Source organism: Calypte anna, chromosome 11 (genome assembly GCF_003957555.1).
Source record: "Calypte anna isolate BGI_N300 chromosome 11, bCalAnn1_v1.p, whole genome shotgun sequence".
Lineage (NCBI taxonomy): Eukaryota > Metazoa > Chordata > Aves > Apodiformes > Trochilidae > Calypte > Calypte anna.
Genome location: NC_044257.1, coordinates 11483895 through 11498527, shown reverse-complemented (window position 1 = coordinate 11498527; position 14633 = coordinate 11483895). Strand labels below are relative to the sequence as shown.

Genomic DNA, 14633 nt, shown 5'->3' with positions numbered 1-14633 from the left:
CAGCTGCTGTAGATCTTACTCAACAACAGGTGTGCCAAGATTAATCTTTTTAGAAGACAAATATATTGCCAGAAGCAATTTAAGGAGAACATACCCAGTTTTTTCCCTCTCCAGACTGGTCAGAATTAGTAAAAAGCATAGTTTTTTCCTCTTTTTTTATAATGGGCAGGGAGCCTTCAGTTACAGTTCTGTCATGAACTGGGACTCTTGATCCCACAGTCAAAAGAAAGCATAGTCCATTAAAAGTGTTCCATGGAAAATGTGCTGATTTAAATATCCTGTCTGACAGGGCTGAGCTGTTCTTACAGCCTCAGTATTACTTATTTGGAATTGCTTTTTTTTTAATACTTTTACTATATCTGGGATTGGAAAAATTAAAAAAATAGAATAAAATATTTTAAATTGCCGTTTGAGTCGAAACACATTGTTTGCACAATAATAAGTGTTAAACAAAGTATAAATGTAAATCAAATACAGGCCAGATTCCAGTCTGAAGCCATACTGAAGTGTACTCGGGATAACCATGGGAGGTCCCGTATGGTAGATAAATATCAGGATGTCATTTGCATAAGTGGGAGATTTCAACCTTCCTCTAGGATCCAGGTGGAATAGCTTTGAATCCCATATTTCTTTTTAATTTTTTTTACTTTTTTGTCCAGTGTGGCCTTTACATTCTAAGAATAAAATCCCTCTCTTTTGCTACAGTGATTTTCTGTACAAAGCTATCGCGTGTGATCTGAAACTTTTTCTCAGCTTGTTTTTCTACTGATTTTGTGAACTACTGCATGGGAGCTAGAGAAATAAGCAATGTGACAGCAGCTGCAGCCAGAGGCTTATTTCACACTGCAGCAGCAAGTGCAGAATCCAATTGGTCACTCTTGGCCAGACTAAATCACCTTTGAACAGGAACTGTTCATAAAGGCAGAATCAACAAAATCTTCATCAGTTCCTCTAATCCAGCTTACCTTTGTGCCTTTCTGAGACATCTCAACTCCTTGCCATCTGTAAGACTCGTACTCTGGATAAAGAAACTGTATATTCCAACAGTGTCTCAACAGGAATTTTAAAAGTTAAGGATATCAGAAACATGCTTAGAATTGCTTCAGTGTTTGAGACGCTTGTTGGGATTATTTAAAAAACAAACCATACTATGCACTATCCTATACTGAGCTCCCTCACACTTGTTTCCAGTCCTGTACACTTTGTTAACAGAGGATATTTAAAGGTAACAGGAGGTGCTACCTCATCAACCCCAAGCAACTTGTACTAACCCAGGGCATACATGCAGTACAGCATTGTTCTGTCAGTGTGCTGCAGCTATAGTTCAGCAAGTAATCATTAAAGCCCAGTCTGTCCTCAGGCAAAGCTTAACTGAGGCTGGCAGAGATACAGGGGTGTATGATACTGCACACAAAATCCTTCCAGCACAACACATCAGCTTCTTCATGAGCTGCTCATGCACATTGTACCCTGGGAAACAAAACTGCATGTCTCATTCTCTCCACCAGTGATAACATTAATTGCCATCTTCATGATAATTTTAAGCAAGGGGAAGATATTTGCTTATATTGGTAAGACCCAGCCTTAAAATCATCTCCAGTTTTCAAAGGGAATGAAGAAAACCCTATCAGTTACAACACTGTGCCTTCACTAAAGCTGATGTGCATTCACAGTAAAGAAAAAAAAAACTGACCCCACAAGTATTTCAGAATGGAGAGAAGTGATTTTCATTATATATATAGTGCTTCCCTTCTTTCTAACCTGGGATACAAGGAGGTAAAATCCAGTGAAGAAGAGAGAAGCCTCTCCTAATAAAGGGCTGTATGGATGAACCAAGCTTCCATGACACATCTGTACACCAAGACATTTCAGTATGATGGTATCTGACCCAACTCAAACTTCTCATGCTTTTTCAACGTGGCAATAAGGAATGCTGAAGTGTCTCTTCTAGAATAGGTTAATGAGAAGGAGAAATAAGTTGTACTTCACCTCCTTCAGTAACTTTACAAGTTGGTCTGCTGAGATGCAGAAGCACCAGGCAAAATCATATAATGTGATATTTAAGGGATTTTGCAGGTGCATAATTTATTGTCTAACACCAAATGGATAGTGTAGGCAATTTTCCACTAGTACTCCCATTCTAAATTGTTTGCTCAGCCATATTTGCCTCTTGTATTGTATTCACAGCTGCAACAGCCAGCATGTTCTATTTGTGCCATGTCTGCTTAGTTACACACCTCCCATCACTGGATAAAAGCAATGATTTATGCATCCAATAGAATCCATGTTTAGAGGATTGGATATAAAACATTCATATTTATGCATGTACTGTTTATGGTTTCAGAGAGAAAATACAACTTACCTCAAAAAAAAAAAAAAAAAAAACAAACCAAAACCACAAACAAAAAAAACCCCACAAACTTCTGCTATTGCTGTTATATTTATAGGCTTTACATAATGTAAATTACAGACACTTCTATTCTAAATGAAAAAACTCTAACTTTTTTATTTACAGAAACATACAGTTTATTAAAAGAAGATGTATTTGGATGAGAAAAATCATAAAGCAATGAAAGCATCTTTTGCCCCAAAAAAATGAAACCCAAAGAATGTTTATCAACATAGAGTCTCATTCTGTAGTTGTTAATCACTTGAGCAATTCCCATAGTGGTAAGTCAGTCTGTAAAGTCTGGAGGACTTTACTTACAGTGTCAAACTGAAAACACCACCATAAGAGAAGTTTATCAACTACATATTATTTTAGGAGCTAGGCTAAGGGGAGTTATTAATTCCTTCTGCAAGAGCAATATTGCAATATATCTTGTCTTTACAAGAGACGAGGTTCAATTAGGCTAAGAGCATAAAAAAAAAGAGAAAGATTCATGGTGGTGTGAGAAACAAGAGATAAAATAGACAAGATTTGGAACAGCTAAGGAAGCCCGGGGAACATGCTAGATAAATGAACTGACTTGAAATAAAAAATAACACCTCAAGCACAAGTGGAGAGTATAAGAGAGAGTGCTTTCTATTTGAAGTCACTCCTTACCTGTTAAATACCTACAGAACAAAACAGGACCAACTATTAGTGCTCACACTGGGTGGCACCACAGGAATCTCCAAAATAGTCAATGTGTTAAGGTACCAGCTGGCTTTTGTAGCTAAACAATACACAACAAGAAAGAAAAAAGTGCAGTCTATTCTTTTCCTTAGACAGTCCTCTCCTGATAAGTGGATCATTTAGAAGTTGTCCACATTTCAAAAGATGTGAAAGCACTCACCGTGGCCTCTTTTTTCCCACTGAACTGGACATGAAGTTTATTACTGACTCCGGTTTCAGTACTACTTGACTTCAGTTTGCAGACCACAAGCCTGCATGGAGCAAACTCCCACGTTTTTATCATGAAGGCAATAAAGCTGATTCTTCTTTTTTATCTTTGCAAGTTAGCCAAAACTACCAATAAATTAGTTGGCACTACTTTCAGTTCAGGTGTCAATTCCTTACAACTGTGTATTAAACTAACTGGCTCTGTTATGACACTTGCATCTTTCAAAGACAGAATGTGCAACAATTTATATAAACAAGGCCATGGAAAGCCAGAGGAAATATACACTTGCTGGACATGTTACTAACAGAGACTGTTTAAAAATAACTACAATAATGAGAAACAACATTAGGATTTTGTAAACTTAGAGGAAGTCTAGTTATATAGTGCAGTGCTCATAATATCAGCAGAATCTACCCCTCAAAGATATATCCCATACCAAAACCATCTTTGTGCTGACAGTATTAACTAGGGCAGTTTTCATACCCTTTGATTTAACACTACAGTCTAACATTCAGGAAATTCAGTTTTCTGTTATAGAATGCTTTGGGAAAGCTCAGCACATTTCTTGTCTGTCTTAAATGCTTATAAAGATTCTCAGCCAACAGTCAAGTGCTGCTAAAAAACAACAACAACAAAAATCAACAATAAAAAAAAAATCTATTATATGCTAATTCCCCATTTTAAAAATATTTCTAGTCAGTTCTTTCAATGCCAAGTGTTAGCCAGTGACAACACACACTAGCTTGAAGCCATCATCTTAACATACTGTGACTGCAAGAGACTAAGTGGTACATCCCAAAGGAAGAGTGCAGTGAAAACACTGATGAAAATTATCTGCTAACATCTATCCATGTAAAAGACTTGCACTTTCAAAAGCATAAATTCACTTTTCAGAACATTCAAAAGAGCAAACTTTTTTAGCTTTAGTTTCTTTAAGAAACAAATTATTTATCTGTTCAGCCAGCATATAGCCAGATACAGAATAAATCCATGCCATGGTATTTATGTATCTCCAATAACTTCCTGCATCAATAAAACTCCAATTTGTTTGGCATACGGTCTGATCCTGAGCAGCTGGTTGGAGATTTCTTTTTAGTTTGGGGAAGTGTGTTTGTTTGTTTGTCTTTTAATAAATTGTGAACTCCCAATAGGAAAATGGGTGTTTATTGCAACTTGTTTTCAAGGCCGAGGCCCAAATTTAGTTAACTTTACTGCATACCCAAACTTTTGTCCACAAATAAACACATGGAACCTTTTACTCAAGGAGGGATTCTGTCTGCTTTCTTGAGATGCTGACTCATCCCACATCCTAGAGCACACCCTATGCTACAGAGAAGTAGCTGCTCTTGCTCAAATCTTTCTCTGCAAAATCTTGGAATCTTTTCCCACCTAGTAAACAAGACTTGTTCTTCTGTTCTGCTCTGAGCCCAAATTTTTGAGTTTTTACATTCCTCCTTCTGCACTGAAGTTCTTTCAGCATCAATCAATTAACAATACAAAGTATCTTGCAAGGAATAAGCAACTGAAATTACCATTATGCACCATACATCATTGACTCCAGCAGGATATTCCCCAATAAAAGGTAAAGAACTGCCAAGTGACTCCCCCAGAGTCAGTTACTAACAGCTCCAGAAAGCAGTCTAATAAGTAGGTGATCCATAAGAGCATGGATTTGTACAATGGATGTCTCAGTCTTGTCTGTTTGGGCTTTGAAAGTCCTGAGGTTTGGTGTCTGTAAAACCACACTTTGTACACATCTCTTCACAAACTGACACATTCTTTCCGTCTCTGTTGCACAGAACTTCACTTGAACCACAGCAGCCCAAGCAGTGAATTCCCCAGCTACAATGAAATTGGAAATGATACCAGTTTACTTGTTTCACCTCTTCTGGTGGCTGGAGTAGTCATTGGACTTGTGCTCTTTCTATCCTGTGTTACAATCATTGTTGGCAGTCTGAGAAAGGACGGACGGTTAAGACACCCACATCTGAGGAGAGATGCTGTTTATGGTAAGATAGCTACTTATAGCAAGATAATGCTTAACTTTATTAATATCTGGTGCTACAGGCAACAAAAAGCATCTGGCTGACGTACTAGGGCTAAACAAAATAAAGTAATTTAAAAGCAGGATGAGAAGGGTCACAGGCAGTTCAATAGTACCTTTGTGCTGGCACCACATTGACTTAACACAACCTCCATAGTTAATGGTTTACATAAACAAGGCCAGTGCTAACAACATTTCTTAAACAGTGTATTTTCCCTTGAAACAGTGTAAGATGTTTTCTCCAGTGCTAGATTCATGATTGTTTATTTTTTATATTCCATTATAGCACTGGTGTAGCATATAATGGAATTTCTGTCTGTTGGAAAGCTTTTAACTTCTGCAGTGGGCACTGATCTACAACAATTACTGGGCAGATTTTACTTTCCTGACCACACAAGTTAGTAACTCCATCCACACAGAACAACAGAGCATCAAAATGTCATTACAGCTGTCATCACCATTAAAGAAGCTGGCTTGCTATCAAAAAAAGGCCTATTCCTATCCCACTTACCCCAACAAAAATGTTTGTCCACCCAGAGCTAGTAATAACTTCTTTGGCTTTTCCAGAAATATTTATCCTGGTATCCTGGTAAGCTTGTCTGTTCTTTTGGGAATAAACTTTAGACTCCAGAAGAAGTAAAATGTGAAGTCTCATGGTAAAGTAGAGAGGCAAACAGGAAAAAAAAAAAAAAAAAAAAAAAAAAAAAAAAAAAAAAGAACCCTAATTCCCACTGTTATTGTAACATCTATTTTATCTATTTTTCCTGCTTTTCAGCAGCTATATTTGGAATTAAATAGTTAAACCCAAAATGAAGTAATAGTTCTACCCATGAACAGCAACATTTTCGCATGATGAAAAACTGACCATTAAGATTTAATCCTACATTTAAATCTACTGCTACGTTAATTTCAACTCTTTTAAGAACCCTGAATACAGGCAGAAACATAATGGACAATTTTTAAATTGCTTGTTAGAAATAACAGTGCTAGAGAAATGGAAAAAGAAAATTGTGGTGACATTTTCAGAGAAATCCAAAACAATAATCTTAAGCTAAACTGTGCCAGTCTACCAAAGTGAAAATTTTACATTAGCACACATACCCTCCTCATATCCCAGCATGCTTCCACTGGCCAGCATGGGAGCAGCAGGAGTCACAGTGAAATTGGCTTCCTTCACTTACCCACCAACTGGGAAGCACAGTGCATGGTAGACTGGGTTAGTCCTGGTAAATTGTTCAAGAATTGGCAGAGGTGAACATAGCCAGAAGATGAGCAAGCAGTTGGAGTGAATCCTTTACCCTCTGTTGAAGGAGACACTACTTTGATGTCACTTTAGAAGCTGGCTCTTCTCTCCTGGCACTACTTTAATGCATCAAAGTAAAAGGGGAGATTACTTCTAAGAAAACTGCAGCAGAGAGTGGAGATTGCTGAATTTCCACATTTAGGGTCGTGCCTAGAGAAATATACCCTGGGAGTGTTGGGCATTAGCTAATTATCCTCAAAGACAGAAAACAGTGCAAACTTCTTGACAGTTCTGGAGATGTGAAGACCTCACATGAAAGCAGTAGGGAAGTCCTGTCTTCCAGTTCTTCCTTCTCTGAGGGGTTTTATCAAGAACAGCACTTTCTTAAAACACATGCATACAACCAAACACCTAAAGCTCCTTTCAAAAACCTTTGCAGAATTGGCAAGGTTTCAATGTCTGCAACTCCTGGGAACTTCAACAATCCTGCTAATGTTTGAAGCTGCATGCAACAGAACTGACACTCCTTTTCAACCTCTAAGGCACAGGAGGAGCTGCAGACACTTGCATCATGTAGGGCAGCACTAAAAATACAGTCCTGGTGCCATAGCCTGAAACATCATCTACAGATGACATTAACTTGGTCTTACAGGAACAGAAATGTCCTGTGAAACCTGATTATTACATGATGCCAGTAATTTCTGTTCCAAATAGGTTTTATTTTCTGATTTATTTTAATATTATAACATATTATAAAATTTATATAAAATTTAATATTATAATAATTATGTTACAATTAATAGTGGTATTGTCTCATATCATACACCAAGGAGAAAGAGAGCAGCAAGTATTAATTGCTTGTTTTCCAGCTCTAGATGGCTTCTCTTATGGTGGCTCTTTTGGAGAGCTGAGATCTACCTGCATGGAGGAGTTTCCCCCAGCTTTTGATTTTGGTTCCTATCTGGATACACTTTCTCAGGTCAATGTCATGTATCCTGATTCACCTCCACGGTAAGTACTTTTCTACGATCCTGAGTGTTAGTAGTCTGTGCTTGTAAAGCCTTTTAAAGAAGAAAATAAAATCGCAAGACCTATAGTGAGTACACCCAAGCAACAACCTGAGTGGGCAGTTGGCCAGATTTCTGAGAACAAGCTGAGAGTCCTGATAACAAGCTCTGAGAACATATTTCTTAAGCAAACAGGTCTCCTAAGACTATACCAAAGGTTGCTTCCATCTCCAGTTTGAAATAGCTCAGGGAAGGATTTGACATCTCTATGGAGTTCTCTTTTTGGAAGGAGATAGATGAGTGGTACAGAATTGCACTGGATGATCTGGGTTTCCCTGTAAATTCTCCATTTGCTTCTGTAATAAGCCTGGCACAAGTTAATATCTTGTGTCCTACCTGTTTCTAAGAAATTATTCTGGGACATCAAATATGAGGATCAGAGAGACATAAAGGTGTCCAACCACTACCTCCTCGATATTTCCTTCTGGTATGAGTGGACTACATACCTCAAGGCCCAATATCTGACTGCATACACAAGAAAAGGCTGCTCTCCCATTAATTGCAGCTCTCAAAGATAAAAAATAAAGAGTATTGCTAATTGTTCTGCTGTTTTCTTACTGCTACCATAATTAAATATTTTAGAAAAAAACAGCTTTGGCACATCATCAACATATTAAGTTTTATGTTTTAGAAACACAGCTTAAGAGAAAACTTCAAGAAAAGTAGAGCTTATCAGATGGCTGAAAGCAAAGCTACATAGGGAGAGGTTTAAATTTGCTGTTAATATGTTATGTGGTCCATTTTAACTTTCTGTTCAGAAAAGCATTGCCTGAGAAGCATCATATGAATACAATGCATTCTGTAAGAGTCTGAAAATGTTCTGTTCAGTTACCTTTACACTCTCTTCCATGTCATAACACTAACAAGTATTTTTTCTTATTAGTAGAGCATGGACATTATTTGGAACGATGGGTGCTAACAGCAGGAAAAGTCAGACATGGGCTTGAAGCATAAACAAAATGCATTTGCAGTATTTAAAATATTGACTCAGTGGAATCAATCTCATTACATATGATAATGTTTTGAAAAGCAGGTTTACTGAAATGTAGCACTGCCCCCTAATTCATGCAGTGGAAGATGTAACTTAAAGCTGACCTAGCACGCCTAAAAGCCACTACACAACTGTGGCAGACAAACCTTTCTTAGGGCATGGCACTTCGAAGTCAATCAGGTGTTCTTGCCAAGATGCACAAACAGTGCTCCCATCTTGCTGCCTTTAGACTCAGCTGGCCTTGTTGGGTGCTTCTGCTCCAGACTCAGCTCACGTCCTCCTCTGGCTGCTCGAGAGTGAGCTGAGCATGCATTGGGAAGCTCACCTTTTATGGGCCCCCCAATCCTGCTCATGTGCAGCTGGGGTCAGCCCTAATTGGGCACAGGTGGGCTTAACACAAGCTCACACCTCCCACCTCATAATTAGCAACACCTGATTGCCTCATTTCACTACACACAACTGTAGCATAAACAGAATAAAAATGAAGGAAAACAACTGCAATAGCAAATAACTCCCAACACATATTTGAAGTGAAAGAATTTAGTGAGTGTAAACCAGTGTCCTGTTGCCACAGGCAGGCACCAAGGCATTACCTGCATTTAACCACATTGTTCTCACACAGCTTACAAGAGCTGACATCATTACATTATTGCATGCTTGGTGCTGTGGATTTTCAACTTGCTGGTTTTACTAAAACCATAATTTCTGAAATTATTTCAGCAGAAAGCATAACACCTCCATTTGGCCAGGGGGGTAATTATAGTCAGTATGGAATGTTTTCATTAGGTTTTACAGTTGGGCTTTAAACGATAAAACTAATTTTAGGGGAAGGCTGATGAAATAAAAGAGTCAGAGTTAAGAGTTTCTATGGCTGAGGGAGAGCTAACTGTTCAGGACTGCTCAGTTTCAACTCTCAAATTGAAAGTTCAATTCAAAATACTATTTATGCAAAAAATAAATTCAGAAATTAATTTATGAAAAATGCCTTGGGATGTTAATAATTTAATTGCTTAGATATGTCACAAGTCTCATGTGAGGCTTAATTTGATTATTACCATAGACACTTCCACTAACCACTTCCTTACATTAGATTTTACATTAGATTCAGAGGAATACGATGTGATGACATTTGCCATTATCCTACCATAGTTGCAGGGTGGTTACAGACAAGTCAGGTGGTCAAAAACCCAAAACATACAGTGTTCCTATCCATAAACATCCCTTTAGGATAATTAATGGCTCTCATGAATTTCAGATCTGTGTTAGTATCTGTCGGATTGATTTTACATGACGTGTAGAAGGGAAATACAAAAACAAAATGCAGGGGATACGAACTAAGCAATTTCAAGATACTAGGGATCTGTCTTTTACAGGCTACTTCTAACGTAGAGGTTCTTGCAGCAGTGCTGAAAAGTTGTTTCACAGTCTGTGTTGCAAGAGGTGGCAAAATACTCCTTTCTAAGAAACCTCAGTTGTCCGAGAAAGGTGATCCAGGCAACAATTCTAAACCACAGAATTCTTCTCCCCCAAATTAGGAAACTTCATGTATTTGCCAATTTGTTCAACATTCATTGTGATAATACGAGTAAAATCATCTCACTGAATTTTTAGTATCTTTAAACTTTTAAAATAAAAGGGAAACAAAAATCAAGAGTATTATTTGAAGTCTTCTGGAGCCTGATCAAGAAGGCAGTAATTGTTATTTTACATATCCCAAACACATGCTGTTGATACTGTTTAGATAATACCATTATAGACAGAAATTACAAGCTCTTGCCTGTGCCCACAGTTGATTGTGACTCACGATTGTGGCACAAGCTGCTTGAAAATAGTTTGAGCTTACATGTTCTAAATTACTCCAAGTCATTTAGAGAACCAAGTAAATTAGAAACAGTTGTATTTTCTTGATGAGAGTTTCCAAAATCCTAACAATGACAATATTTGAGATTCCCTGTCTGAAAGGAATTTTATCAACTTTTCATCCTTTGGCCAGAGGAAATGCATTTCACATTCTCTGCTAAGTACTTTTTCATTCCTTAGTGACTGGATGTTAATGGTATGTACACAGCTTCAGGCAACCAAGGTTATTGCCTTTTTCATCTGTGACTCCTGACTGTCTAATAGAGAACATCACTGAGGAATGACTCTTGAACGAGGTGGGGGAGATTTAGCTTCAGGAACAGTTTTAATGGAAGCCACAGAAGTCCTCTCTCTATATTTCACACTGAATTCTGTCCTGCAGGGTGCACCATGATAAAAACCTGTTAGTCACTCATTATCCTGGTATTCATATCAGAACACACTGGGTTAGTTGGCTGGTTGGTTTGTTTAAAGTATGCTCACGCTACCTCTTCTGTTCACTTTGCCTAATTTATACAGAATCAATTCTAGGGAAAATTGTCTTGTATAGATTTGATAAATTACAGTTCTAATACCCATGTTCAGTCTGTCAATCCACTTTAAATTACTTTAACGAAAGGAACTGCTTATGTCTTAGAGACATACCATAATTTCCTTTTAAATATGAAAACAAAACCCCAAACAACTTAACTGTCATAATTTGTAACTTAACTGTACTCTGTCAAAAATATCTGTTGAGACACTGTATCATCTGACCAGCCTTCCTCTATACCTGTCCCACTTTCAATCTAGAAGTGCAGACTATTGCTGTAAGAAAAACCCAACAAACCATCCTGCAGCAATGAAAGCAGAAAAACCTGATGGAAGAGAGGCAGCAAGCATTTCAAACCCAAAATGTATTGTGCTATGCAGAACATACATATCTTAAAGCTGTTAAGCCATTGATAACAGTACTGGAAAAAAAATAGTATTTTTATTCTGGCTTCCTGGTAGTTGGACTTCTTGCTGCATCCTGCAACTGGTATTTCCTTCACCTGCTCTGAACTCATTCCTGGAATGAGAAAGAGCCCTTTCTAGAAATACAATCCTAAAACATGTCACAGAGCAAGCCTCTTCTAATATTAGGAAATCCTAGGCACTCCTACTGATATGCAAAAATTGGTATTGTTGTTTGTAGATTAATTCCACAGCTTGGGAGTCTACAAGGAATTTCTCTGAAATAAAATTAACAGATTATTATTATTACTATTATTGTTGTTGCTTTTATTAGTAAACTAGTGCCCATAGCTGTTATTTTCTCTGTAATGGTTACATAAATCCAGAGACTAAACACTGCTTATGACCAAGTCCTTCTTATATATTAAATACATTTTAGTTGGGCATTCATCACATCAAAACCTTCGTCAAGAGAATGACTTTTTATTCAAAACATTTATCATTTAAAGCCACATAATTACGTTCAAACTGTATCATAACAGTTTCAGATGCTATCTGGTATACGTTCTTATGAGAAACTGTTTACATTTTATTTCATTTTTCTATTCATCAGAGTCAAAACTTCCTCAAGGCTATCTTGACACATAGTACAGGATAAAGATCCAGACTTTTAGTGCTTATTAACACAAATAGTTTTATTACAGTTGCGAGAAACTGGAAATTCCAGAAATAACCATGAACAGAAAAAAGGCAAAAAAAATTAATTCCAGGTTTCCTGTTTTTTCATGGGCTAAGGTACTTAAGCCCCAGATGTTCCCTTGAACAATGCCTTGGGTTACATTTTTTACTACTTTAAAAACATTAAAATAGCAAAAAAGTGTTACTTGTGCATGGCTGCCTACTCCAAGGCACCTCGGAGGTAAAAGCTCCTCTGGGAGCTTAAAAGTCAGTTAAGGTAGGAGATCAGCATCACTCTACTGCTAATAAAAAGAGAGGTTCCTCCAGAGAACCCTAAGAGGAGTCTTCCCCTTGTTTAAATAGCTACATTTCAAACATATGTGACAAAACATTCCCAGAAAATACTTGAGTGATTTTTTTATCATTCCTTCAGGGCCTGGCTTTGCTAACACTTCAGGCTGTTATTTCTGGGTGTTACATTTTTGTTGCTTACACCCTCACCCACTCTAATCTGGGATCAGTTGTAGTGACAGATTCTCACGTAATACTACCCAGGCCCAGAGACAGAAGGATTTTTCATACACACAACAACCAAAAGAATTGATATGCCATAGGAGGGGGTGCCACATTTGCTTATTCTTGCACTACGTTCTCCTAATTCCTAGACCCTAACTATTCTGCGGTTCTTTTTAAATAACAGTCTTTGGGCTCTTCATTCGAAGTCACTGTTCAAGAATTAAACTAAGTGAATGACTAAGACAATCAGTTACATGGAATAGAAAGCTATTATATGAAAATATTTAACTAATGCCTAATGAACTGCTGACAAACCATGCAAAAGAAAAGTCAAAATAATAAATGCACCTGGTATTTCAAATGGAAACTGTCAGTATCAAATATAAACCTAGAAAAATATCCTGTCTCATTATCTATGTCACTAAAAGAGTGGTCCTGTCAAAAATGATACATTTCTTCATGGTAGTTACAGATCACCAAAGAACACGTGTACTCTAAGAAGAAATGCCTCAAGGGAAACACTGACAAATTTCCAAGCTGCTGTTGTACGAACTCAGAGACACCATCACCAGCTGAATGGGTCAAACATTTTTTATCTTTGATCCTCCTTTTAGAGAGTTTTAATGTATTTATTTTATTATCAACTTTTCTTTACTAAGTAACAACCTCATATAGACATCCTTTGTGTTGTTTTCATACCTTTAACCCATCAGCACATGTATTTTTCAAATTCAGTAATTCTGTTTACCATTATTAAAAGAAGACAGTAGGCCATCAGCAAAGCAGAAACAAAGCAAAAGAAGCAATTTCATTGAAGAATGAACTAAACAAAAAGACTTCTCTTTCACAAAGAATTCATTCCCTAGGTTTGCCTTTTTTTCTCTAGCTATTGTTTGCATCTTAAATAATTCTGTAAGTAGAACCTTCTTTTTTACCCAGACAGTAGGTCATAATTTATGAATGTCAGCTATTTAAATAAGCTCTCCAGGGCTTCCTTAGCAACACACCTGTCCTGATACTTACTGCCATGAGACCTGATGAATTCATCAAGTTATTCCCCCCAGCAACATTCTGGGTCAACAAGGGCATCTTGAAGAGTTGCTGTATATTTTTAAGCAACATTATTCTCTTTGCAGATCACATTTTTATACAGTAAGATCATGTTAACAGACATCAGCCCTCCTTGCCATTCCTTAGTATAATTATCCCTTAAAAACTCAACAGTGTAGTCTCCAATGACAGTGAAGTTACTCTGACAAGAAACAAGGCCAAAAAAAAGTCGACAACAGCACATTTCATGGTCAGTAACCCCTTCTGTCTCATGATTGCCTTTAAGATACACTGAACCTTAAGATAATGAAATTTTTTAAAAAGAATGTATTAAAGTGAATTCACAAGTACTGTAACCAAGGATTTTTTTTCCAAGACTGATGAAGAGAGGTGATAATATTTTCCAAAAGCATTTGCTTTCCTGTCTAAAAGGATTTTCCTGTGAGTGCTGTACTGAACTTGAAGCAATAGGTAATTTTTACACACTCTAACTTCACAAAACTAAATCTCTCGGATAAAACATAACTATCACTGCTTTTTTTCAGTAGACTAGCAAGTACTTTTGTTTCTCCATTTATGTCATGCAAGCTCCATGCTCCTGCATCTCCAGTTACAAAACACATATCTATACACACATATATATGTAGATGTCCGTTCCACAACAGTTATTGAGACTGCACTTTCATGATATGGCTGAGAAGTTCTGTTTGTGATCTGTGGTCTAAGACCTACCCTACTTCCTTTATCTCCTATACTTCTACTTCCTTGCATTGATGGCTATCTTACTACACTGTAGGATTCCAACTTGGGTGGCTAAATCAGTAGAAATCCAGCCCAGAGAAAACATACATACATACATACATACACACACACAAAAAAAACCCTGAAATAAACAAAAAAAACCCCAAAACAAACCAACAAA

The 14633-nt window shown here is 37.3% G+C and overlaps 1 protein-coding gene across 1 annotated transcript in view; it reads left to right on the top strand.

The window, feature by feature from the left end:
* Positions 1-14633, top strand: part of LOC103526605 (protein BEAN1) — a 38834-nt gene that overhangs the window by 20449 nt on the left and 3752 nt on the right. The window contains 2 exon segments of the mRNA XM_030457474.1: positions 5126-5335; positions 7483-7624. Coding sequence (XP_030313334.1) covers positions 5126-5335; positions 7483-7624 — 352 coding nt within the window.